Below are 27,154 nucleotides of genomic sequence, written 5' to 3' on the forward strand. Positions count from 1 at the left end.
TGAATGAGCACAGCTCCAACAACACTCAAGAAGCTCAACATCCTCCAGGACAAAGCAGCCCAGTTGAATTGCACCCCATCCACCACCTTAAACATTCACTCCCTGCGTCACCAATATACAGTGGCAGCAGTGTGTACCATCTACAACTTTGATGGTAGATCATTAGCGCTGCAGCAACTCATCAAGCCTTCTTTAACAGCACCTTCCAAACCCATAACCTCCATGATCGAGAAGGACAAGGGCAGCAGGTGCATGTGAACACCACCACCTGCAAGCTCCCCACCAAGCCACACACCATCCTGACTTGGAACTATATAGCCATTCCTTCACTGTCACTGGGTCAAAATCCTAGAACTCCCAATCTAATGGCACTGTGGGTGTACCTGTACCAAATGTACTTCAGCAGTTCAAGGCAGCAGTTCATCACCCCCTTCTTAAAGGCAATGAGAGATAGGCATTAAATGCTGGCCTAGCCAGTGACAACCACATCCCATGAATGAATGAATAATTTAAAAAGGAGCAAGAAACATGTGCTACTAATACCATTTCTTAGAGTCCACTGAAAAAATTTGCATGGCCCTTCATGTTAGGGAAATGTTTTTCTGGATCATGAGGACTTCTTTGATCCTTTCTCCCATCACCAATTTGTTTCAAAATAGCTTTGATCTAACAACCTTTCAAATTTTCCTCTTTTATTTTTCATGCACCTTCATTTTGCTTTGGGCTTTCTTCCTCCCTTATATTGAAGCTCGCAGTGCAATATTAGTATTCTCATTACTCTCACGTTTCTAATGGGATTTTGTGTCAGTGTCTTTGGAAGCCATGGTGAGCAGGAAGGGGCAATCTGTAATTGCTATTATGAAGTACACATTAGACTATAAATCAGGGGTGGCCAAACCACAGCTTGTGAGCCAATGGAGTGCTTTTAAACAGAGTATGGCTGGTTGTCTACCACCCGATTTACAACCCTGCTGCTTTTGTAAGTCCTGCCCTGAGTTTTTTGAGCGTGTCCAGAAAAAAAAACGAGTATAAGGCTAATTTCTAAACGTAGGATGGTTAAGTTATGAGGAAACATTGGCTGTTCAAAAATGGCCACAAACAGCTCCATGGGAGAGAACTAGAGCGCACTGGGAGCGGTTTCCTGCCAGACTGACCTAGGGCTGTGAGATCAGTGCGATTATGGAGTGGCCTCCCTGGCTCCCTAACCCACCTTCTCTCTGCTGACCTTCTGACTTGCACCTTCCATCCGGAAAAGGGAGGAGACAATTTAATACAGTACAGAGGAATGTAAGAATCTACTGCGTTGGGTCATAGGTTCTCAAATTTGTTGCTCATTAGGAGGTTACAACTTTTCCCCTCCCTACCCCTAAGTATAATCAGCCCTTATTTTTGAAAACTTCTGGACTGATTTTCCACATTGGAAGAGCAAGGCTGCCAAAGCCAATTAAGCAGTGAGCTAACTTTGACATGAGTCGGTGAAGTAGATTTGTTTTGTCCGCTTCTAGCAATGATTAGCCCTGATAACTGCAAGTTTAATCTTACTTAAGGGATATTACTATTATAATAGTTTATAAGGCTTTCCTCACAGAAGTGTGTGCAAGAAAAGGAATAAAAATGTCTGTAAAAGTTGCCTGTGTCTTGCGGCTCTCCAGCGTGTGAAGATTATCATATGTGGCTCTAAGGTTCAAAACGTTTGGCCATCCCTGCTATAAATAAATGCTAAGTACCACAGAACTATTACTGTAGGATTGGATGTGATTTTTAATGGTGAGGTCTACTGCTCCTTTGAGATTACCCTTGTTCTATTTGTCTGTGCGATTTAAACTGTCCGCGTACTGCACAGCAACAAATACATCAGCAAAGAATGGAAATTAGAACATCACGGAAATGTACTCATCATTCTTACCAAGTAATTGTTTTTGGATGTTGCTGTCTGGATCATCCAGATGAACCAAAAGCCCGCGGTACAGGAATTCAAGGTGGCTCTTGATCAACAACTGGTCATAATCAATTCCAACACATTGGAACCAAACATTTAAAGCTTTGGCAGCTGCTATACGCACTTCATCCAAGCCATCATCGAGGCGTTTTAGAAGTTCTAATATAAAGAAAAAGGAGATGCTTATTAGTGGTGCCATAGTATCTGCACGAATAATTAAAAACTAATCAAATAGAATATTTCTAAGATATTCAGCAGTAATATCCAGGAACCTGATTCTAAGATCAAATGAAACGTATGCCCAAAAGAAAGGTTCTTTGGATTCAATAAATACCAGAAAGTACTTGCATCTACACCATTTCAAATTAACTTCTCTATCTCCACGAGTAGTTCTTATGGCCAAAGAGATTTCAAACAATTAGCGAGAAACTTCTCAAAGTGTAGGATTAATGGAATACGTGCAACTGCAAACATTAATGAAAGCTAGAGGGGAAGAATACACCTATGGTAACGGTACTACTGCACCTCAGAAGAAATTATGCCAGCACATACATTACCTGGATACAATTTATTAAGCTTGTCAGGATCCAACTGATTCCCACAAACTTTTAAAATAGCACTGACAATCTGACAGGCCAGTAATCGAGTCATTTTTGAATCTTCATCCAATGCTGCAACCACTTTTGGCATCAAGTCTTCATATACTCCAAGAGCCTATTGAACAATTACAAGAAACTTGAAACTGCTGCCAGTCTGACTTCTCATACAATCGTCAAAACTACAAGTGAAACAAACTGCAGTAATTTATAACACCAAAGGCTCTGGCCCAGGTGAATTGAATATTGTGACATGGTAGAGTTCCCCTCAATGTCACTAACTGACCCATGCCAACCACAACTAAAACTCAATCTAGTTCTAAAATTTTAAGTTTTCTGATGCGTCCCCTTCACAACCCAGCATATCTTTAAAAAAAAAACATTTTCTGACTCTTTAGAGATAGAATTTTAATAGAAATTTATGGCAATCTGTTTGTAATCTTTTCTATGAGTTTATTTTCTTTTCTGTACAGCAATTTCTGGAATGAGAGAGCTGTCCTATAAGGAGGGATGGAATAGAATGGGCCTATATCCTCTGGAGTTCAAAAAGGACAAGACATGATCTCAAAAAAACATGCAAGATTCTGCGAGGGTTTGACATGTTAGATGCTGAGAAGTTGTTTCCTCTTGCTGGATGGTCTAGAGTTAGGGGGTACTGTCTCAGGATAAGGGAAAGGCTATATTGGACTGAAATGAGTAGAACTTTCTTCACTCTGAGGACTAGTGAACCTTTGGAATTTTCTACCCCAGAAGGCTGTAAATGCTCAGCTGCTAAGTATATTCAAGACCAAGATCCATAGACTTTTGGATACAAAGGGGATCATGAGGATAGCACAGGAAAGTGGAATTGAGGTTGAGGATCAGCCATGATCTTATTGAATGGCGGAGCAGGCTCAAGGGATTGAATGGTCTACTCCTGTTCCTATTTCTTGTGTTAAATTCCTGATTTGCTCAACCTCTCTGCTCTGCCCAGTCTGAGTCCAAATGCAATCATACATTATTTGTTGCAACTTTGCTGCATCAAAAATATGCAACGTTGGAAAATAAACTGCAGCTCTTTCATTTAACCTCACACCTCTGCAGAGCTCCAACCTCCTTTCAGAAGAAAGCCAAATTCTGAAATCCTGGTTCACTGACCTTTCTCCTCAGTCAGACATGACAACATTCAGTAGCTGCATTGGTAGGAATTTCTGATCAATGTAAATTAAAGCTGAGACATTAAAGGTGAGATTTCATTAGAGTTGTTCAAAATCATGAATAGTCTTGATAGTTTCTCTGTTGTTTTACTCTGTTTCCAGTAATAGAAGGGTCAGGTCAGAAGGGACACAGATTTAAGTTGATTAGCAAAAAAAACCAGATGGGACATGAGGAAAATAAAATTACCCAGCAAATTGTAGTGATCAGAACACACTGCCTGAAAAAGCAGGGGAAGCAAATTAAATTCAAATTCAATTTATAAAAGGATATTGGTTAAGTATTAGTGAGGAAAAAAGTGCAGGGCTATGGCGAAGAGCTGAGAAGTGGGACTAACATCTTAGAGCTGGCACAGGCACAATGGGCTGAATGGCATTCTAATGTGCTGTATCGTTTTGTGATATTTAATAATATTTTGCAGACATAGGTATAAATGTTTAAAATGGGGTTCACCAATTGCAATTCTTCAAATATATCTAATCTCAGTCAGACAGATATAGGATGAGAATGGCCATGAAGTATGCAAAATAGTAAACGGCTGAATTCAGCATTGTACTTCAAAATGCTACTGACACAAGTTCAAAGTTGTTAAAGTCAACTTTAGGACTTATTTCAGGATGCTTTGCACACAATGTGATCAACACAAAAAATGGTCTTCCAAGTAGGATAATGGAGGCAAAAAGACTGTAATTAATGTGGAAACAGCTGGATGTAAAAGTGGAACTCCGGGGCCTTTCTGCTGGATCTGCTCAGATGGGTTAAATGGCCTTCCTCATCCATAACTATCCTGTACATTATTAGCTACATATCGTCTCCAAATACTTTGTACTGAAGAATATGTTATACCAGGATAACACTTCTCACACAACAGATCGAAACAAGTTATAATTTGACATTTGCCTACAATGCTATAGTTACTACTTTATACATTATGATACAGATGTGTTTTTAAATCAGCATTTAATCGCTGCTGTGTTCTCCTGCATGCCACTATTAAGATCACTATATACCATCTGTGTAAATCAGTAGGATTTTATTCTGTTTTATTTTCCATTGTGTAAGACTGATGAGCCAATTACTTAATGATATGAAAGCAACAAGCAGAAACATCGAAGCTGTTTCTCTAGTTTGTAAAATTGTGCATCTGTCTGAAAGCAAGGTATTTTTTTCAGGACATACATGCAGCAGAAATTAATATACAAATTATATTCAATCCACACTTCCATCAGATGTTGAACTAGTAATCAAATGGCTTTCATGTAATGTTATTTCTCCAACAGTGAATCCCGAGCTTATGCCAGGAATTTAACCAATTTCTACTGAAGTGGTTTGAGGGTCTGAAACTGGCCCACATTAAAATGCAGTCTGCACCGGGAATTTTTCTCTTATGCCACATGGTTTGATCCACGTTCAAAAATCATTATTTAGGTGCAGCTCAGCAAAGCACCAGCTGCCCAAACTTTAAGCAAAGAAGGATGGCAACAAGGAGACACTGTTTTGGATGAGCATTTCTATTTGAAGTGTTTGGTTAGGAACATAAAGGGTTTTCTGTGTCACAATCCGAGAGTTCAGATATTATAGCACCCAACTCTGAATGCCTGCTTTCCTGGCCCTTGATCCTGGGTAATTCCCATTCTCCCAGGGAAAAGGGCCTTCACCACTTTTTTTCACCTAGGAATTTCCAGGGCTTTCCTGATGGGATGAAACTGGACCTTCTTTCAGTAGGCACAGACCAACTGTAGGAATGAAACTGAGGTGCAGTGTTGGGGGTGAGATATGACACTGTGGCTTGTCCCTGGACTGCTTGATGAATGGAGGGCCTGTAGGGATCTTTAAGGCAAACTAAAGACAGGAAGAGGTAGGATTTCTTTTTCTATGTTCACATTTAATTGGGATGTACTTGCTGATCCTTTGCCTCCTGGAGGCCTGACTTCATCTGCAGGCTTGAGGGAGAATTACAGTTCCTGTCCATTTTGCTAGCCCAGGCTCTGTGGCAGAGATGCCCATGGAATGATCCAGAAAAGGAAGTCCCAATGCGTCTGAGCTTGCACAGAGCACAGCGCACTTTGAGTGGGCAGGCAAATCTGCCCACACAGGTTTGTAATATCAATGTCTTTGCATAAGGCATAAAATGTGCCAGCACTTGCAGATTTACAGGGATAGAGCAGGGGAATGATACTGACTGAACTACCTTACAGAGAGCCGGCATGGATTCAATGGGCCAAATTGTCTCCTCCTGTGCCTTAAATGACTATGCGAGTTGGATGGGGGTAAAGAAAATGCAAGAATTCAACTCTGGTGTCTTGAAATTAAGTTCTTTGAATGCCAATGTACAAAGCTTTTACGTGCCCAGTCTTTTAATGGACGCACTTAACACCAGATGCAGTTTTATTACTAACTGCTGAGACAGTAAATAATTACATGCTTATGTGCAAAGAGGTGAACTTCAAGATATAGATGTGGAGCATTAAACATGGTTTTGATTCAGCTGTTAAGGGTTTGAAGAGACTGAAACAGAAAGGAGTTTAGGCCTGATAAAGACAACAGTGAGGTCATTGCCCAGAAAGCCCACTGAGCTCAATCTTGGTCACAAATCAGTTAGAAAAGGTCTTCCTCATGAGGCAAAACCTTCTGAATTCAACAATTTTGACTGTGTAAGTAACTTACTCACTTAGCTCAGTTGGCTGGATGTCTGGTTTGTGATGCAGAGTAACGCCAACATCATGGGTTCAATTCCCATACCGGCTGAGGTCATCCAAGAAAGCCCGCCTGCCTTTTCAACCTCGTTCCTTGCCTGAGGTGAGATGGCCCTCAGGTTAAACTCACCACCAGTGGTCTCTCTCTAATGAGAGAGCAGCCTCTGGGACTATGGTGACTTTCACTTTCACATAAAAAGGGACTGCTGCTGCATTCTCCTCCCTTCATTGGGATTACTGGCAGGTGTAAAAGCACGTTTCATTTCAAAACCTCAAGTAATGCCCTAAGAAAAACCTGCCTTTTACTCAGGTGTGAACGATAACAGAAAAAATGATCATCTTTTACTTACTATTTTAGTGCAATGGTCAAAGGTTTGGTTCGACCTTTTGTTTTGACTTTGCTTGACTTTTTGAATTGTCAAGTCATTGTTAGTAAGACAGAGGAGAAAGGTGGAAAAAACTAAAAAGACACAAGCTGTTTCAGAGGAGTGGAAGGGAAGAGAGCAAGGGTGGGGGGGAAACAATAGGAAAAGACAACAAGCACAAATGGTTGATAATGAATGAGACAATCATTGAAGAATGAAGGAATGTGGAGGAAAATTTGACAGACAAGCTCCACTGGAATCATTATTTGCTCTTTTCTCCTTGAATTTCATGACTTAAAGCCTGAGGAAGGCTCCAAAAATGTTAGCACATTTGAAATTAATGCAATGCTAACTTTGTGAAATTAATAGGTGGCTTGTCTACCACTTTTCCTGACAAGATTATTTAATATTTGTCTGGTTTTGACATGGCTTGTTTTTGAATCTTTGACCTTCTGGGATTTACCTGTTCCAGTGTAATCATCTTGCTATGCAGCAGAGCCCACAGACAGGATACAGCAGTCGTGCGGATTGCAGCTGCTGTCCTCCCAGCATGCCACAGCAGATTAGGCACCAAAATATCTCTTACAAGCATCTCCAGGTAGCTACTGAAATGCCTAAAGCAAAACAGAAGACACTGCATTTAGCAATGGAAAACAGAGGCAGAATTAATAACTGGTACATGTGGAATTTTTTAATTTTAAAGAGATGTGGGTGGGAAATCACTGCATTTCTGACCAAACAATATGGCAGGCAAGGTTTAGTAGGGCAGGAACAATGTTTTCTTTGCTCAGCTGACTGGCTTTACTCATTAAGAGAGAGATTAATCTTACCAAACAATCCCACTTTTAAAGATGGAATATTAATCAAATAATGGCTTGCAATTTTGTGGGTGCAGCATTTTCCTGTGTAATTTATTTTTTTCTTGAATCACACCACAGGTTGGGAGCAGCTTGCATAAAAACAGCAGGCCAGCAAGGGAGTCACCCCACTCCTCTGAATGATTCCCACTTTGACATTAATGTTTCACATTTACAAAGGATCCAACTTACAAAAGGTGACTGCAGAGAATAATCACTAAAAGGACTGACATTATAGCCTCGTAGAGACTATTTCCTGTACTTCACAAGTTCCTGTAAAGATTGCCCATTGCCAACAATGAAGGGAATTTACCTTATTTTGTTGATTTTTTTTTTACCATAATCTATCAGGGGCTACATATTCCATTATCATTCAGAGAATTTCACAAATTATCAATGCCAAAGCAAGCCTCACAGCACTCAGGATTTTAAACTGAAGGGCTCTTTTCCCTCCTCCTCAATGTACGCCCATTCCCCTCTCCTGAAGCAAGTTACTTTGTCATGGAGTACAATTCCTCTGGAACCAATTATCATTTAATATCTTGCTAAGTGGCTGTTGCTTATATGTGAATACAGACAAAGGGAAAGAGCTTCCCAATTTGCAACTCGATTATGACAGCCTATATGTTTAATTTCAGTGATTAGAACCATAAGAACATAAGAAATAGGAAATAGAAACAGGAATAGGAGTGGACCATTTGACCCCTCGAGTCTGCTCCACCATTCAATAAGATCATGGCTGATCTGCTAGTATTTTGATTTTCACATTCCCATCTAAGCCCGATAACCTTTGATGCCCTTGCCACAAAAAAAAAGTGTTATAGCTTTAATTTCACACTCTCTCTAATTACCTCCACCATTGAAGGTGGTCAGAGTTAATGTTTTTGGCCTTGTTGGTCTGTAAAAAATCTCTTAACTAATGCAGAGATTTCAACAAAATTTGACACATAGACATGGTATGGCCCAAGGAAGAGCTGATTAGTTTTTGGTGAAGATACAAATCCAGATTGTCTCAGCTGTTGTGGTGCAAGTTATCACAGCTGTCAAAATGTAAGCAGAGTTTTCAGAGGAGGTTGTTGGATATAGATTGGCCTGAAGCCTCTTCAGTGAGATGGAAACTCAACAAAAATAATTCTTTTTGCAGCTTTGCAGTTACAGAGCATCAACTAGACTTGGAAAACCTCAAGGAAGAGCTGCATAATTGTAATAACCTTAAGTTAACACTGCATGCGCTCTATGGAGTGTCTCCTTCACTTGTTAACTTACTGTCCCTCAAGTTCTTTGTAGATGCATTCAAGAGTCCACTCAGAACTCTGCATCTGTACTGCTAGCCTGTGGTGGTACATTTGGAACATTATTCCACATAGGTAAAAATTGTGGGTTTTCCCCCACACTCAAGGGAAGACCTATGGACACACTATTTCCCATTTGATCTGCAGGATGCAAAGTTAATGTTACTTAACTTCTCTTGCATCTATTCCTGCACTGATCTAAATGTTTTAAACTTTTGAGGACATTTTGGCTGGGAACCCGATTGAGAGTTATATGATTAAGTACATGCAGAAATCATCAAATGCTGCTCCCTGAGCTGCTGGGAATACTGACTCATCTGGCCAAGGAAAGCAAATAGTCATGGCTGGAAGCTGTGGTTGGTAGGAAGTAACTTTGTAGAACCTTTCTTCTCGAGATACAATGGGTCAAGTCCACAACCGATAAGATTCTGTATAGTCAGTGCAAGGATTGAACTTGAAGAGCCAAATGGCTTCCTTTTTGTTTCACACTTAGTAGGTTCTTTGCAATTAGATGCAGCTGTCTTGGCTTGCTGCAATCAGTCTATTCTATAGCAATTTTATCAAGACATGTCAGTATTGCTTGAGTCACAACAGAGACTTAAATAATTTAGAAATAAAAAATTATGGAAGCACTCCACATTTCAGGCAGCATCTGCGAAGATGAAAAAAAGTGTTAATATTTCAGATTGCTGACCTTTTATTACATTTCTTATGAAAGGTCACCAACCTGAAACATTAAGGCCAGAATTTTTCCGTCGGCGAGTTGGAAGCGGGCTTCTGAAAAAACATGAAACCTCATCCACTGGCGGGATGAGCTTTCATGTCTGTTTTTAAAAAACTTTAATAAGCTTTATGGGATATTTATTAACATGTCCCATCTCGTGTGACATTGTCACATGAGGGGGACAAGTTAATAAATTTTTTATTTTTCTATTTTTTTTAAAAGTTTATAGCACTTTCAGCGCTCTCCCAGAGACAGCACTTAGTCTCAGGGAGATGTACGCTCTGAATAGGGGAATCCCTCCACCTGTCCCACACAGGAAGCGCATAGCGCTTCCCGTCAGGTGGCCCGCCCACCCAAAATGGCGGCGGGGCCCATTTCGGCGGAGGCGATCGGCTGCCCGCCCGCCACCGAGCTGGTGGGGCCTGCCCGCCCACCCATCCACGGCAAAATTCTGCCCGAAGTCTTTTTCTCTACACAGATGCTGTCTGACCTGCTGAGGGTTTTCTCCAATTTTCCATTTTTAATTTCAGATTTCCAGCATCCCCAAGATTTTGCTTTTGTCAAATAATTTACAGTTTAAATTTGTCCTATTATTTCTCAATTTGCAGCCACAAGGTTAGCACAACAATGGACACAGCCAAAAAACAAGAGACTGGGAGTTCGCAGGGAATCACTGAATATTGAAAAAAGATCTTATTAAAACCTAGGAGGTTTTTTTTTGGCCTAGAAGAAACCGAGGCAGTGAAACAACTGAGTGTGAAAGGAGAAGTCCAGTCAGAGCATAAACCACCAGAATGGTGGTAGGGATGGGTGTAGATTTATTACAATCCACCAAGGGTTAAAATCAAGAGGGGCTCAAGAGACCAGAATTAGAGGAACGCAGACATTGGAAGGTTGTGGGGTTAGAAGAGATTACAGATATAGGGTGGGTCAATGCCATGGAACGATTTGAAACTAAGGATGAGAATTATAAAATTAAGCCATTGTTTGGCAGGAGGCCAATGTAGGTCCAGTGTGCAAATGGGTGATAGGTGAATGGGAATTGGCATGAGCTATGATTTGAGTTTTGGATGGCTGCAAGTTTACAGAGAGGAGAATGTGGGAGACCAGCCAGGTGTATGTTGGAATAGTCAAGTCTAGAGGTAATGAAGGCATGATTAAAGGTTTCAGCAGCAAATGAGCTGAGATGATCAAAGTTATGGAGGTAGAAATAGGCAGTGTTAGTAATGGTGCGGATGGGGTATTTTTTTTTAAAATTCATTCATTCACGGGATGTGGGCTTCGCTGGCTGGGCCAGCATTTATTGCCTATCCCTAATTGCCCTTGAGAAGGTGGTGATGAGCTGCTTTCTTGAACCGCTGCAGACCATGTGGTGTAGGGAAGGGAGTTCCAGAATTTTGACCCAGCAACAGTGAAGGAATAACGATACACTTCCAAGTCAGGATGGTGAGTTACTTGGAGGGGAACCTCCAGGTGGTGGTGTTCCCATCTATCTGCTGCCCTTGTCCTTCTAGGTGGTAGTGGTCGTGGGTTCAGAAGGTGCTGTCTAAGGATCCTTGGTGAATTCCTGCAGTGCATCTTGTAGATGGTACACACTGCTGCTACTGTGCATCGGTGGTGGAGGGAGTGAATCTTTGTGGATGTGGTGCCAATCAAGCGGGCTGTTTTGTCCCGGATGGTGTCAAGCTTCTTGAGTATTGTGGGAGCTGCACTCATCCAGGCAAGTGGGGAGTATTCCATCACACTTCTAATTTGTGCCTTGTAGATGGTGAAGAGGCTTTGGAGAGTCAGGAGGTGAGTTACTCGTTGCACAATTCCTAGCCTCTGACCTGCTCTTGTGACCACAGTATTTATATGGCTAGTCCAGTTCAGTTTCTGGTCACTGGTAACCCCCAGGATGTTGATAGTGGGGTATTCAGTGATGGTAATGCCATTGAACGTCAAGGGGCAATGGTTGGATTCTCTTTTGTTGGAGATGCTCATTGCCTGACACTTGTGTGGCACGAATGTTACTTGCCACTTGTCAGCCCAAGCCTGGATATTCTCCAGGTCTTGCTGCATTTGGACATGGGCTGCTTCCGTATCTGAGGAGTCACGATTGGTGTTGAACGCTGTGCAATCATCAGCAAACATCCCCACTTCTGAAGTTTATTTTAAGTCAAATGAGACTCCAAGATTGCGAACAGACTTGAGTAATCTCAGATGGTTGCTAGGGCGAGGAATGGATTTGGTAGCTAGGGGACAGAGTTTGGAGTGGTGGACAAAAATATGGCTTCAGTCTTCCCCTATTTAACAGAAGGAAATTTCTGCTCATCCAGCACTGATGTCGGATAAGCAATCTGATAACTTAGCAACCGTGGGGTCGTCAAAAGAGGTGGCGGTGAGTTAGAACTAGGTGTCATCAGTGTACATGTGAAAACTATTGCTGTGCTTTTGGATGATGTCACCGAGCAGCAGCATGTATATGAGAAAGGAGAAGGAGAACACTAGAGATAAAGGCACAGGAGCAAAAAGAAGCCATTGCAAGTGATTCTTTCTCTATGATTAGATAGATAAGAATAGAACCAGGCAACAGCATGCCTACCCAGCTGGATGACTGGAGAGGGGTTGGAGGAGGGTGGTGCCGTCAAATGTATCAAAGCTTGTAGACTGGTCAAGAAGGTTGAGGACGGAAAGTTTACCTTTGTCATAGTCACATAGAACAACATTAATGATTTTGCTAAGAGCTGTTCTTGTAACGCAGCAGGGGCAGAAACCTGATTGCAGGACTCAAAGCACAGAGTTCTGGGGCAGTTCTAGTGATTCCCTTTTGAATAAAACTAGGTGATTTCTGCCTGAAAGTTAGGCATCAAATTTCTACACTGATTTATCAATAGGTAACTTCCACTGTATAATAATAAAAAATGTTATCTGCAATAGTAGAATTGTTTTTCTTTTGGTAGCTGCCACTTTATTCAGGAAAATAGGCTGGGGAGAAGGCGGCACACAAGGTGCGTGGTTATTTCTGGGGTGGGGCTCCTGCATTCAGGTAAAATAAAGCTTGAAAACCACTGGGTTACAGAATAATTTCTACATGAGCTTGGTTGCTTAACATAAAGGAGCTGGCAGTCTGCTGCCTTCAACAAGATAGGCGTGGTGCAGAGAGTAGGGTTCGGGTAGTTCAAAACTTGGTTGTTGACTTAGCTTGCTTTACCTTAAATTTAACTTTACCTTTTTTTTTTAATTTCAATGTGCCATTGAAGGCTGAGTCTTTTGATGCTCAGTTGGAGGACTGTGGTCCAAATAGCTGGATTTGTTGGCCGCCCTGAATGATTTCTTTGTTTGGGCATTTCCCAACTCTGCCTGGATGGCAGATAACAGCTGAAGCCTCCTCTATTGGAAAGGTGCACAGATTTTACATATAGTGCACCCGTGATAAAGGGGGAGGCAGAACACTTTTAGCCAGAGGCAACAGAGAAGGCACAGCTGCAGCGAATGCAACAAAATCCAATAAAAAACTTTCAAAATTCCAAAGTACTTCAAATTAGAACAGAAGTGTACATACAAGTGAAAAATATTAAATACTGCACACAAAAATAACTTCTCAATTTGGAGAGCAAATATTAACAAGAGGTTAAAAAAAATGATGGATCCTGGTTTTAAAGCACATGCAACTGCACTAATGTGCCCAAATCATGCTGACAAATATATATCAATGCAATCTTTAATTTAAACAATGCAGAACTGCAACTACCCCTGCAATGTCTGCAACAAAAAAGGCAAAACAGAGAAAGGTAAAATGAACTGATTGAATGGCTTGGCATTTAAGGTCGTAGACCAGATTCGGGAGATAGCAGGGGCTCATAAGGTACTGATTTTTGTCTCTCCTTCCCCAGCACATTTTTCCTTTAATTAATTTTTCTTCTTTCTCTGCACATTCCACTTATATTTTGAGTGAAGCAAGGCAGACACCATAAATATGGAAAAATTAAGATGTCAGCAATACCATGTAACATGCCAATTTGTATTTTGATACACCTCATCAATAATGTACATATTTGCGTCAGAAAAATTCGCTTAGAATGCCAAACTTGAATCTTCCATTAGTGAATGGTACAACAGAAACCTGCCTGTTAACCTCAAAAAGATTGACTTTTAGGGCAGCTGAGACAAAAATTACTTCCATCTGTGTTATAGTGTGCACAGTCCAGAAGATGGCGCTCCCTTATTACAATTGTTAAAATGGCCTTAACTGCTGCCAAAACTACAGCTCATTCAAGTTTCATCCAAAATAGCACGTAATTAAAAGTAATTTCTTACAATATAATTAAATACATCTCATGTGATTGATGTTGGATTACCCAGAGAAGGAAATGTTGATTTTAATCCGGTTAATAATGTAACCTGAACTGACTAATGCAACTCTACAAGGTGGTCTGCATTCAATGACCCATTTCCAGTTTTGTCTTTGTGTTTGCATTGTTCAGAGAGAATGTTGATAGGTAAAATGTCCACATCAAAGCACAATGTTCGTTTGGCTTTATACAGTTTTTCCAATAGGATTTGCACAAGGAAGAAAAACAAAAATGCTTTTTATTTAAGGCCAATCATGTAAAACAGGGGGAAAAAAAACAAAATGAGAGAGAAAACAGAACAAGTGGGTGGGCCACTTAGAAATCATATGATGAGTACTTGGAGTCTGGCAGTCTGCATGGCCAAGAAATATCCAGCACCATTAGCGTTCATTCAAGACAAAGAATTCGAGAGAGTGTGGCCCTTAGCCATGACAGAGAAGTTGTGCACATGCTACCTGCATCATAAGTCTGTAAAATTCTACAGAAAAGTTGAAAACATCCTGCGGTGATGAAGTCTAATCTGTCCCAGGGTACGGTTCGTCTCTAATAATGATTTTTCTACAGTTATTTCAAATAAAGCACTCAGAAACCTGCTGTATCTCGTGTCCACCAAAGTTAGCAGGCACAATGAAACAAAACCGTACATAAAATCAATAAGGAGCAAACCACTTGAAGTGAAATAGTACCTCATAGGCCTCAACTTATCCTTTGCATTTCAGTAATTAGCTCCACACCGTCACACACCAATTAATTGAAAGCTTTGAAAAGTTGAGATGCCTATTCCCAGCATACAAGATTTTTTTCCTCAAGAAATGCATCTATTTGCTTAATGGCATTAGGATCATCTTTCAAGAAAATAGCACTATGGAATTTCCTAAATGATCAAAATCTCTGACGGATTGCATGCAAGTCCTGAAGCAAAGATCTGTATTTAGATGAAGAACATAGTCTTCAGGTCGCCCACAATCACAAGATTTGAATGCCTTCTACTGTCCTTTCTCTTAACATTCACTTTGCTTTTTCCAACTAACCAATAAGGAGACATAGTGTCATCAAACAAAGGCAAGCAAGAGTCCCTCCATCAAAGAGCTAATAAGGATTGGTCAGACATTTAAATTTTCTTTTATTGACCTTAAAATGTAAAGTATCAAAAGATGTTAACAATGATAAATTCTTACTCAGAGAAATTTAGCATCTTGAACTTAACCCATCTGCAGTGCACCTACCCTTGAGAGTTCAGAGTTTCATTGGCATTTAGCAATAAGTTTGACAACACAGTGAAGACTTTTAAGCGCATCTCGGGATCTCTGTTGGGCTGAAGGCAGGTTTTCAAGACTGGAAGAACTTCACACAGTGATTCCCCGAGTACAGGACCTACAAAACAGAGTGCAGGCAGCCTCAGGAAGCAATTCCACTAGAATGGTACTTATTACACAGAGATGTTTTGAGAATACTTTAAAACTAGATCAACACATTTTGCATAATGGTTACTTCGAAACGAACTTTTAGAAAACTAAAATCAACGTTGTCCAGTTAGTTTTATATTTATGAGTTATAGAAACCATTAAAGAAAGAACATTCATTTTACTTAATTCATAATTTGCTCAACTATGTAAAATACCTTTTGTATAACCAATGGCCACAGATTTTATTCTGAGTGGTTGTGGAGGTATCCGGTTCCATTTAGGAGCACGGCTAAGCTCAACAAAGTAAACTCACATCTGTGATAAAGCTGTCAGTTCTCTAAGATCTTATCAGTTGCTCACCTTACACAATGGCTGTGAATTCTGAATTGCTCTGACCAAACTATAAACCTACAATATAAACAGTGCCAATCTGACAATTTTGTTATTTTGAAATAAAAACTTCCACCCACAGCTAGCAGGTTAAAAAGTGCCTCCAAAGAAACTGAATATGAATTCAGCTAGAGGTAAGCAGTTTCATTTAAACCCCTACTCAGCTCCTGCCCTGTGGCAATGCATGGATCATGCACAAAACTTGTCTGGAACATGCCCTAGTTTTGTAATAATACACTATGTAAAGTTATGGAAACTATCAGATTTGAATCTGTAATAAAACAAGTGCAACATTATCTGTATGGTCTGGCTACTTGACAACAGGAATATTTTAGATGGATCTCATGCTATGAAACATCTTTGAACATTTTTTGATGGCGGTGGAGTTATACCAGGAGCTAATTAAATTAACTATCAAATGTTATTTATCAAATGCACATTGTCACATTCTCAGGTGCTTTGTTACTGATGTCTATCAGTCTGCGTCACAATGAGCAAGATTTTGAAAATACCAATTTCAGGATACAGGTGACAGAATGAACAATTATCTGTCTGCACCAGGGACAGCCATCGATAATACACTGTTTAAGGTAGTTCTTAGGATCTACACGATCGCTCACTAAAAGCTCCTACATGGCAGAACATAATCATTTCAAGTGCACAGATATAGGCTCAAAACCTCCACATAAACATCCTTCAACCAGCAGCACACAAAACAGGAGACTTTTACTTCCGTGTTGCAACCAACTATAGGCATAGTGTGTATTGGGTACTTAACTTCACAATCTTACCAGATTGTAAATGTTGAACAGCCACCCTATATTAACTAAGTTAGAGGAGGTGGTTTCTATTCATGATAGAAAAGCCAAAAGGAACATGCTCATTGTAAGTTGAGTGAAATGTGAAATTATCTCAAGTTTAAGAGATTGCAGTATCAAAATGATAAAGAATACAGTCAACCAAATAGTATGTAGGTGGGGAGAGTTGACCGGAAGATGTGACAGAAGAATGTTGCTCTTTAATAGAAACAGCTTTATTGGAAGCTGAGCAACAAAGACAGAAAATAAACACCAGAAAAGTAGAGATCAGCATGGAAACCAAATAATAAGGAAGAAACCTGCCAACAATATCAGCTCAAATACAATATAAAACAAGGATGTTACTTCGCTCCTCTGTCCAGGGAGTCGATTATCTGGTATGATATGCTGACTATTTGCCAATTTAACAATGATGGCAAAATGTTCCAAACACAGAAATCCATCAACATCCGAAGAGAGACTTATTTTGATGGAAGATATATAACCTCAAATGTTAACCTGCCCTTTCTTTTTCAGGTGATGATGCACATTCACTTCTAGAATTTTCTCTTATTTCAGATTTCATAGCATACACAGATTATTTTTCTCCTCATCTACAAACAGCATAGGCAGCTTGCATATAAGAACTAATTGATGCAAACTGTAAAATTACCTTGACTGCATTTCCACAAAGGCCACAAACAAAATCATTCAATTATTGCTCATAATGCCAGCGTTTGGCCCTCATTTTTCATTAACAACAACATTGAGGTTGTCAGTCGTCACTGTTATTATGGAGTAAGTTGAATAACAACTTCAGAAGAATGCACATGTTCAGTTAAATGCTGAAATCTGGAAGCTGTGGTCCAAGTTACCCTGCTCCACCACAGGCTGTGCTGTGATAGAACCTCTCCAATAGACTTGGCTTTGAAATACATGCAACTGTGTGAAGTTGAGGTACTTGCCCAATAAACACGCTAGGAAAAGGTTTGATTTGGTGCATTCAGGAGTAAATAAACTTTTAATGGCGTGATATGTACTACAAATGACCTCTCTGGCTCTGAAAATTTCATTTTAGAAATGTGCTAATCCTTCATAAGCTAGGGTTGGAAATTTTTAGAAGATTTTTTTTCCACTTTGCCTGCCCATCGGTTATCTCTTGCAATCACATTTTTCTTTCCAATCTTTATTTTGCTTTTTGTCTATGATTAAAACCTAATTTATTCTTCCAGCTTTATATTTCCTGGTTTAGACTTTGTATATCTCAGAGAGGAAATTTAAATCTGAAAAGCATTGCTGCTTTGTGCCCTGCTCACAGATGCTACCAGATGTCCTGTAGACAGTGTCATGCTGGATCAGAAGCTGGATTAAAAGTCTGTGCTCTAAAGCTTGCAAAATATTTTTGGGCAGCTGTCAGTGAGAGGAACAGCAAGCACCATTCCTTTACTGCTGACCGCAAATTCCAAGCCATTAAAACTAATAGGTAGTAGTTCATAGTGCTCCGCTCGAGAAGTGTACAAAGGGACTGACTGATATACTGGTTAAGATCAGAAAGTCCAGAGCTTGAAGTTGGTCAAAATTAATGGAATGAAAGTCTTCTAACTCAGTCAGCTGTGAAGGTGTCAAATGAAATGGGGTTAAAAGATGCTGCTCTTTCAAAAAACGCCTGCTTTTTGAAGCAGTCCCAAGTGTCCAAGACTAAAGACTCAAGACCAAAAAGCATCCCAAGAGCATACATGTTTGAGGGTTAATAAATTTTCAAGCAAGAGTGCATAACAAGTTGTATTTACAGTTTAGAAGCAGATCTTAGGTAAATAAACTTTGGCTACCATTTACATGTCAAGAAAGATAATTAGCTTGATCAGCAAACTGTTGGTGTGTGCATTCATATCCATCATTGAATTTGGAACTGTAACACAAGATTACGTCAAATTTAATAACCAGGTTACTACAATTGGGATAATTGTCATCCTGGGTACAGAATTCGGCAAGGACTGTTTAAAATAAAGTACAGCTTCTGAAGTGTAGGAGACAAGATTTCCTTATGGAAACCATTGCAACAAGGATCTTTGTGCTGCATCGGTTCTATACTATACTTGATATAGATGCTGATCCTGGATGCAAAGAGCCACTGGCTCTTATACCTGTCAACTTAATGAGCTAATAGATTAAAGTGCAGCCAGTTTGACTATTTTAACAGGAGACTTGGTTGCTTCTGGGTAGAGGAATTCTCAAGAAAACTGCAAAATTTCACTCAATACTGGAACGCTAATGCAAGTCTGTTGCCAACATTCAAGCAATACAGTTACCAAAAAACTCACACTATAAATCATTTCACTGCACTGCAATAATATTTCTCATCTTGTTACTGATATTAAAAAAAAGTTTCTTTAATCAGGAAAGTGAAGAAAAATCTTTCTAGAAATCTATGAGCAGAGCAGTTACGAATTTTAAATTCCTTATTACAGAAGTGCAGTTAAGCTCGCTTTGTTCACACTGGATAGACTTATTCAATTCGAAAACACATTAAATTAAAATAGACCCAGTTTTCCAATTGGGATCAACTTGAAGAGGCATGCAATGGAAGTGATTCTTGACCCACTAGAAGAATTGACAAATAACGCTCAATTGAATGCTAACAAGTTGGATTAGTTTGGAAAAAACTGTTTTGAATTCTGGAAAACCAGTTAATAGGTTGGGGCTGCCATTACAAACCATAATGAAAGGAGCATCTCTGGAGGACACTGGAAACAGGAGGGTATTCAAATGGCCTCGGAATTTGGTCTTGTATGTCTGGCACTGTAATAGCCTGGATTGGGAGGCCGGGGGTGTTGGTTATATCAGACAGGAAAAGATTGGAGTTAAGAGACTGCAAAATTAAGCTTTTCTCCAGTTATTCCTTCACACCCTCATTCCCCCCATATACTTGACACACAGTTTGGGAAGGTGAATAATTAGCGTGCAGATAACAGAAGCTCTTATTACAACTATATATGACTTTGGTGAGTTTTGATCTTATTACTTAAGGAGCTCCGCCAGTGGGATCTCCTGCAACTCACGTCCAGCTCTTCACTTGCATTCTGGCACCAGGTTCCCTCGCTCCAGAAAGCCAATTCAGCAGTGGGCACCTATGAGATTAACACACAGGTGGGAGTGGCTCCGGGAATGGCCAGAGGAGCAGCTCGAGCAGTGGGGAGCAACAGTCGGTGCAACGGCTGAGATAGGCGAATATGCCGCAGTGAGATGGAGACCAAGAGCTCAGCCACAGTTTCATCTGAAACAGCCAGAAACTCCCAACTTCCATTGTCTCCAGAGAACCAAGAGAGAATTCTTCAGGCCTGCAACATTTCAACCACCGTCTTGAGGACCCTGACACAGGAATCACCACCTGGTGGTTACTGCCCGGAGCAGCATAGCACAGGCCAATAGTGAGATCGCAAGGCCGCCACTGCTTTTTATGACACCCAGGGAGAAAGTTCCTGTAGGAAGGAGAAAAGAGGACAGTAGGAGTATGTGTGTCTGTATGTCCTAAGCCCATACAGTGGTACCTGGTCTCCAGTTGTCTCAGATCACCTTGCCACTGGACCAAGGCCTTGCTCCACCAAGCCTGTGTGGTAGCTGGTATGCAACAGCCACCCCACGTTAAAAGAACTCACACACAGGATTCTTCCATCCCCTTAAAACTAAGTTCAGGACTTGGAACGTAAGGATCCTCTTGGACAACCCCAACAGCAACAGACCAGGACAGCGTACTGCTATCGTTGCCCGGGAGCTCAGACATTTTGGCATTGGCATCGCTGTCCTAAGTGAGACCCAGTAGGCAGGGGAAGGCTAGCTCAAGAAAGAGATGGCGGTTACACCTTCTTCTGGAAAGGTAAACCAGTAGAAGATCGCCGCCTCCACAGGGTTGGCTGTGCCATTAAAAACCAACTAATTGGCCATCTCAAAGGCAGCCCTTGTGAGAAAAACGAGCGCCTCATGACCCTTCGCTTCCCCCTAGCCCAGAACCAATGCGCTACGGTCCTCAGCACGTACGCCCCTAAACGGGTCCAAAGAGAAACTTTACTCCAGCCTCAAACGATCCCTGGCCCGAGTCCCAGCAGGCGATAAGCTGATCCCCCTTGGCGACTTCAGCACCAGAGTTGGGAAAGACACGGACCTCTGGGGAGATGTAATCGGCAGAGAGGGGGTATGGAAATCCAACATCAATGGTACCCTGCTCCTGACAAAATGCCTAGAACATGGCCTTGTCAACCAACACCTTGTTCGTCAGAGAGACAAATACAAGGCTACATGGCAACACCCTCGCTACAAGCACTGGCACCTGCTCGACTAAGTCATTATCTGAGTGAGGGACCACAAGGACATGCGTATACCCATGCCATGACAGGAGCTGACGACTGCTGGACGGATCACCGCCTAATTTGATCTGTCATCTGCACCAATGTAGCTCCAAAACAGCAATGACGACAGAAACAATGCGGCAGGAAAATCAACACTGAGGCACTCAAGGATCCTGATAAGAGAACCCTACTTAGCCAGCACCTCACTGCCAACTTGGTGACTCCCAGTGACCCTGAGATACAGTGTCCACAGTACCTGGTCTGCCCTCAAGGCCTCCATAATCAGCACCTACGAAGAGATGCTTGGTCCACTCGACCAGGAAACACCAAGATTGGTTCGATGAGAATGACCTGGAGATCCAGGAGATGATAAGCTGCAAGTGCAATGCATTTCTGAACCTGAAACAGCAAGCCAACTTGAGAGCAAAAAAGCAGCTCTACAGGCGGCTGAAGGCTGAGGTCTAGCAAAAAAACCCGCAACCTAAAGAACAGATAAATCTCCTCCACTTTCTTCACCCAACAGTTAGCTGACAATCATGACGTGCGAGTTTTCTTCAGCGCAGTCAAGACCACCTACGGCCCAAGCACCCAAGGCCCCAATTCCACTGCTGGCCAAGAACGGAGAGGTGCTCATCAAGGACAGAGAGGCAGTCAGTGCCCACTGGAAGGAGCACTTCAAAGATCTTCTTAACAGAGACTGTCTTCAATGTGAGCATCCTCGACCCCATCCTGCAGCATACTACCTGCCACCAGCTCAGCACAATGCTAACCTGGCACGAGGTAGAAAAGGCCATTTCACAGCTAAAGAGCAACAAGGCATCAGAAGTAGATGGAATCCCCGCCAAAGCACTAGAGCACAGCAGAGAAGCACTATTGAAGCAAATACATGCCCTCATCTCCCTTATTGGGAATGAGGAGAGCATGCCAGGAGATCTGAGGCGCCATAATCATGACCATCTTCAAGAAAGGTCACAAGTCCGTTTGCGGCAGCTATAGAGGAATCTCCCTCAATTGCGAGAATCCTCCTCAATTGCCTTCACCCTGTGGCTGTCCTCCCAGAGTCGCAATGCAGATTCTGCCCATTAAGAGGCAAAACGAACTTGATCTTCATCGCATGGCAACGGCAAGAGAAATGCAGGGAACAGCACCAACCCTTGTATATGGCCTTCTTTGACCTCACAAAAGCCTTCGACACCATTAACCATGAAGGATTATGGAGCATCCTTCTCCATTCCGGCTGTCCCCAAAAGTTTGACACCATCTTCTGCCTGCTACATGATGACATGTAAACCATGATCCTGACTAACAGATCCACCACAGACCCAATCCACATTTGGACCAGGGTCAAGCAAGGCTGTGTTATTGCACCGACACTCTTCTCTATCTTCCTTGCCACAATGCTCCATCTCACCCTCAGCAAGCTCCCCACTGGAGTGGAGCTCAACTACAGAACAAACTGGGACCTGTTTAACCACCTCCACCTGCAGGCCAGATCCAAGGTCATCCCACCCTCTGTCATTGAACTACAGTATGCAGACGCGCTTGTGTCTGCGCACACTCTGAGGCAGAGCTCCAAGCCATTGTCAACACCTTCACCGAGGCGTACGAGAGCATGGGCCTTACAATAAACATCCACAAGACAAAGGTCCTCTACCAACCTTTCCCCTCCACACCACACTGCCCCCGGTTATCAAGATCCACAAAGAGGCCTTGGATAATGTGGACCACTTTCCACACCTTGAGAGCCTATTGTCAACAAGGGCAGTCATTGACGACAAGGTTCAACAACGCCTTCAGTGTGCCAGCACAGCCTTCGGCCTCCTGAAGAAGAGCGTGTTTGAAGACCAGGATCTCAAACCCGGCACCAAGCTCATGGTCTACAGAGCAGTAGTGAAACCTGCCCTTCTATATGGCTCAGAGATGTGGACTGCGTACAGCAGGCACCTCAAAACTCTGGAGAAGAACCACCAGCCCTGCCTCTGCAAGATCCTGCAAATCCACTGGCAGGATAGGCGCACCAACGTCAGTGTTCTCACTCAGGCCAACATCCCCCAGCATCGAAGCATTGACCATGCTCGATCAGCTCTGTTGGGCGGGCCACATTGTCTGCGTGCCTGACACAAGACTCCCAAAACAAGTGCTCTACTTAGAGCTTCGACACAGCAAACGAGCCCCAGGAGGGGAGAGGAAAGGCTTCAAGGACACCCTCAAAGCCTTCTTGAGGTAGTGCAACATCCCCACCAACATCTGGGAATCCCTGGCCCAAGACTGCACAAAGTGGAGGGAAAGCACCCAGGAAGGAGCTGGACACTTCAAGTCTCATCACCAAGGGCTAGCTGAAGCCAAGCGTCAACAGCAAAAGGAGTGAGACACAACCCTGGCTCCCTACCCAACCATTGCCCCTACCATAGTCTGCCCCACCTGTGACAGAGACTGTAGGTCGCACATTGGACTCTTCAGTCACATGAAAACTCATTTTTAGTGTGGAAGCAAATCATCCTCGACCCTGAAGGAGACTGAAGGAGCAAAATATTTGCCTTCAAAAGTGTGCAACAAAGATGCACTAGACTGATTCCTGGAATGAGGAAAATATCCCATGAGGGAAGCTTGAGTAGATTAGGCCTACATTTTCTAGATTTTAGAAGAATGAGAGGTGATCTAATTGAAACATATACAATTCTTAAAAGCCTTCGTTGGGTAGATGCTGGGAGGATGTTTCCCCTAATTGGGGAGTCTAGAACTAGATGTCATAGTGTCAGAATAAGGGGTCAGTCATTTAGGACTGAGATGAGGACAAATTTCTCCACTCAAAGGATTGTGAATCTTTGGAATTCTCTACCCAGGAGAGCTATGGACGCTCAGTCGTTGAGCATATTCAAGACAGAGGTCAAGACGGAGCACTTGGGCTGATCAGCGGCAAGTAACATCCACACCACACAAGTGCCAGACAATGACCATCTCCAAGAGAGAATCATCTCCCCATGACATTCAATGGCATTGCCATCAGTGAACCACCCAACATCAAAACCCTGGGGATTATCATTGACCAGAAAATGAACTGGACCAGCCATATAAAAGCTGTGGCTACAAGAGCAAGTTAGAGGATGGGAATTTTGTGGCGATAACTCACCTCCTGACTCCACAAAACCTGACCTACAAGGTACAAGTCAGGAATATGATGGAATACTCTCCACTTGCCTGGATGAATGCAGCTCCAACACTCAAGAAGCTCAACACCAGCCACAACAAAGCAGCCCGCCTGATTGGCACCTCATTCACCATCTTCAACATTCACACCCTCCACCACTGACACACAATGACAGCAGTGTGTCCGATCTACAGGATGCACTGTAGCAACTCACCAAGACTTCTTCGACAGCACCTTCTAAACCCATGACCTCTACGAACTAAAAGGACGTGGACCTTTGCACAGGAACACTACCACCTGCAAATTCCCCTCCAAGCCACACACGATCCTAACTTGGAAATATATCACCATTCCTTCACTGTCACTGGGTCAAAATCCTGGAACTCCCTTTCTAACAGCATAGTGGGTGTTCCTGCAGTAGTTCAAGGCAGCGACTCACCACTATCTTCCCAAGGGCAATTAGGGATGGGCAATAAATGCTGGCCTGTCCAGCGATACCCAAGTCCTGTGAATGAATAAATAAAAAAAATAGATTTTTCTGTAATAAAGGAATTAAGTGACATGGAGATAGTGCAGGAAGGTGGACTTGAGGTACAAGATTAGCCATGATCTTAGTTAACGGAGCAGCAGGCTCAAAGGGTCCAATGGCCAGCTCCTATTTATGTTCCTCTGCATAGTGCTATATATAGGGATAGGACTTGATATTCTGAAATTTACCATGACTTTTCAAGTATGCAGAAAATAATTCACATTCAAAACAAATAAAACAGATAGCTACAAGATGTCAGCGATGTAAAATTTGACTAAGGGACAATTTATTTTCCTTACCCGATTGAATAATAATAGTTTTGAACTGCAGATGCTGCACAGAGTAGCTGGTCCACTGGTGCTGCGTGTCAGCCACCCATCCAATCAGCTGACTTATATGCTGTCTGTACAGATCCAAAAAGTTATTCAAGTTCTGTGCTGCAGCAAGGGAAGCCAAGGTCTTCTCTACCTGCAACCAATTCACAGGTTTCATTTTCTAATGTGTTAAAGAACAGCAGCTCACTATAATGGCATAAACAATTCGCTACAACAGAGTAAACAGTTTATGATAGGCTTATCAGTGCAGACCCAATTTGTCCATAATATCTGATATCTGTTAACAGCAAACAAACTTGGATGCATCAGGTTGCAGTGCTCCACCGAATGATCACAAAACTCCTTCGTTTGATAGTTACACAAGTCAGCAGACAAATACAAAAGGAGCAAGTTTGAATGGAGATCCAATCCTGCATCATACCAAACTGCTGATGGAGAGCACCACAGTGAAGGAGGCAGCTAAAACAAACTTAGGCCTGCATGAGCTACAGTTTATCCACACAAACTAATAAAGTCCACTGGGGAAGAAAATCACAATGAATCCTGCATATATATTTGACTTGCATATGGAATGGATTGTCTAAAAGGGCAGTGGAAGCAGATTAATAATAACTTTCAAAAGGGAACTGGATATATACATGTTAAAAAAAATGTAGAGCTATGGGGAAAGAGGGCAGGTGTGTTTGTTCTTTCAAAGGGACAGCACACACGATGGGTCGAATGATCTCCCTCTGTGCTTTATGATTCTATGTTATGCATTTTCCTAGATGCATTGCATCCAGTGTAAGCAGAAATCACTAGCCTATGCCCATCTCCATTGCATACCAATCCAGTTGCCAGTAAAGGACCATAGTTCCATTCAATAAATGGATTAACACATTCACATAGAACAGATCTAGAAAGGTTTTACTGTACATTAAACCCACATTAAAACGTAAAATGTTAAAATTATAATCCACGCAAGGAGGAATTAGTGCTCATTAAGGTACAGTATCTACACTGAAATTGTATTTTTTTCAGCATGAAATACTCCTGTGACAGATACCATACATGAAGCATAAAACTCCCTCAGTTCTTTTTTAGTCATGTGCCTTAACTCCAAGTCTCATAATGATCACCCGCTACTTGCACCAATGTAATGCTTCCATTTCCCACACCATCCGTCCTCACAGCTTTTCAGAGACAGATTGTCAACTTGTGCCTAATTACGGAAAATTCGTGCTATGGCCGTGTTCCCATTAGGAAACGGATGGAGACTGCCCAAAACTATTTCACATATGACCCCTTACAGCGGGTACAGAGAACAGACTCCCATCTCATCATTATGGGCTGGATTCGAACTCTGGGTAACAATGTATTAATTGTGCTTGAAAAGTCCTGAGATTCTCAGCTTTTTCCAAACCTTTGATTTGCTCACGTTTTTACAGGACTAAAACATCCTGTAGGCACATTTCTTAAATTCTATTTAAGAGATTGTAAGCCAGCACCCCTCCCTCACTATGCCAGGGGGCATTTTCCATGCTGATCCCACATAAGCTATCCTTTCCTTTTTGACATAGCTCAGTGGGTAACACTCTTGCCTTTGAGACAGAAGGTTGTGGGTTTAAATTCCACTCCAAGGGCTTGAGCACAAAATCTAGATCAGCACTCCCATTGCAGTACTGAAGGAATACTACACTGTCAGAGGTACAACTTTCAGATGAGACACCACTGCAAGTGGATATAAAAGATCCCATGGCACAATTTTAAAGGGCAGCAGTGGAGTTCTTCCCAGTGTCCTGACCAATATTTATTTGACTGATATCACTCAGGTAGATGGTCTTTTCATCATCACATTGCTGTTTGTGGGAGTTTGCTATGCACAATCTGGCTGCTGTGTTTCCTACATTCCAAAAGTGACTACACTTCAGAAAGTACTAACTGGCTGTAAAGCACTTTGAGATGCTCTGAGATTGTGAAAGATGCTATATAAATGTAAGTCTTTCTTCTTTCTGACTGAAAAAGGCAATTAGTGCAAAACCACCTGTGTGGGAAGGAAGGAGGATGGGGAGTGGGAATGATTTATGAACTTCATGGTCATTAGAAATTTGATTGAGATTGCTCCAAGTTCATTTCACATGTGACACCAGCAGCCTTCTGTACCAGTTATCTGGGCTGGATTCAAAGTCAGGTTCCAGAGGTCAAATCTTAACGTCACACAAAGAAATTC

At 41.9% G+C, this 27,154-nt stretch overlaps 1 protein-coding gene across 1 annotated transcript in view; it reads right to left on the bottom strand.

Annotated features, from left to right (window-relative positions):
- LOC121288350 (dynein assembly factor 5, axonemal-like) overlaps positions 1-27,154 on the bottom strand; it is a 101,846-nt gene that overhangs the window by 10,295 nt on the left and 64,397 nt on the right. Inside the window, exons 8-12 of the mRNA XM_041206903.1 lie at positions 24,910-25,078; positions 15,224-15,371; positions 7,254-7,404; positions 2,497-2,653; positions 1,907-2,098 (exon numbers count right to left, since the gene is read on the bottom strand). Coding sequence (XP_041062837.1) covers positions 1,907-2,098; positions 2,497-2,653; positions 7,254-7,404; positions 15,224-15,371; positions 24,910-25,078 — 817 coding nt within the window. The remainder of the gene's footprint in view (positions 1-1,906; positions 2,099-2,496; positions 2,654-7,253; positions 7,405-15,223; positions 15,372-24,909; positions 25,079-27,154) is intronic.

This window comes from Carcharodon carcharias, chromosome 15 (assembly GCF_017639515.1).
Source record: "Carcharodon carcharias isolate sCarCar2 chromosome 15, sCarCar2.pri, whole genome shotgun sequence".
Classification (NCBI taxonomy): domain Eukaryota; kingdom Metazoa; phylum Chordata; class Chondrichthyes; order Lamniformes; family Lamnidae; genus Carcharodon; species Carcharodon carcharias.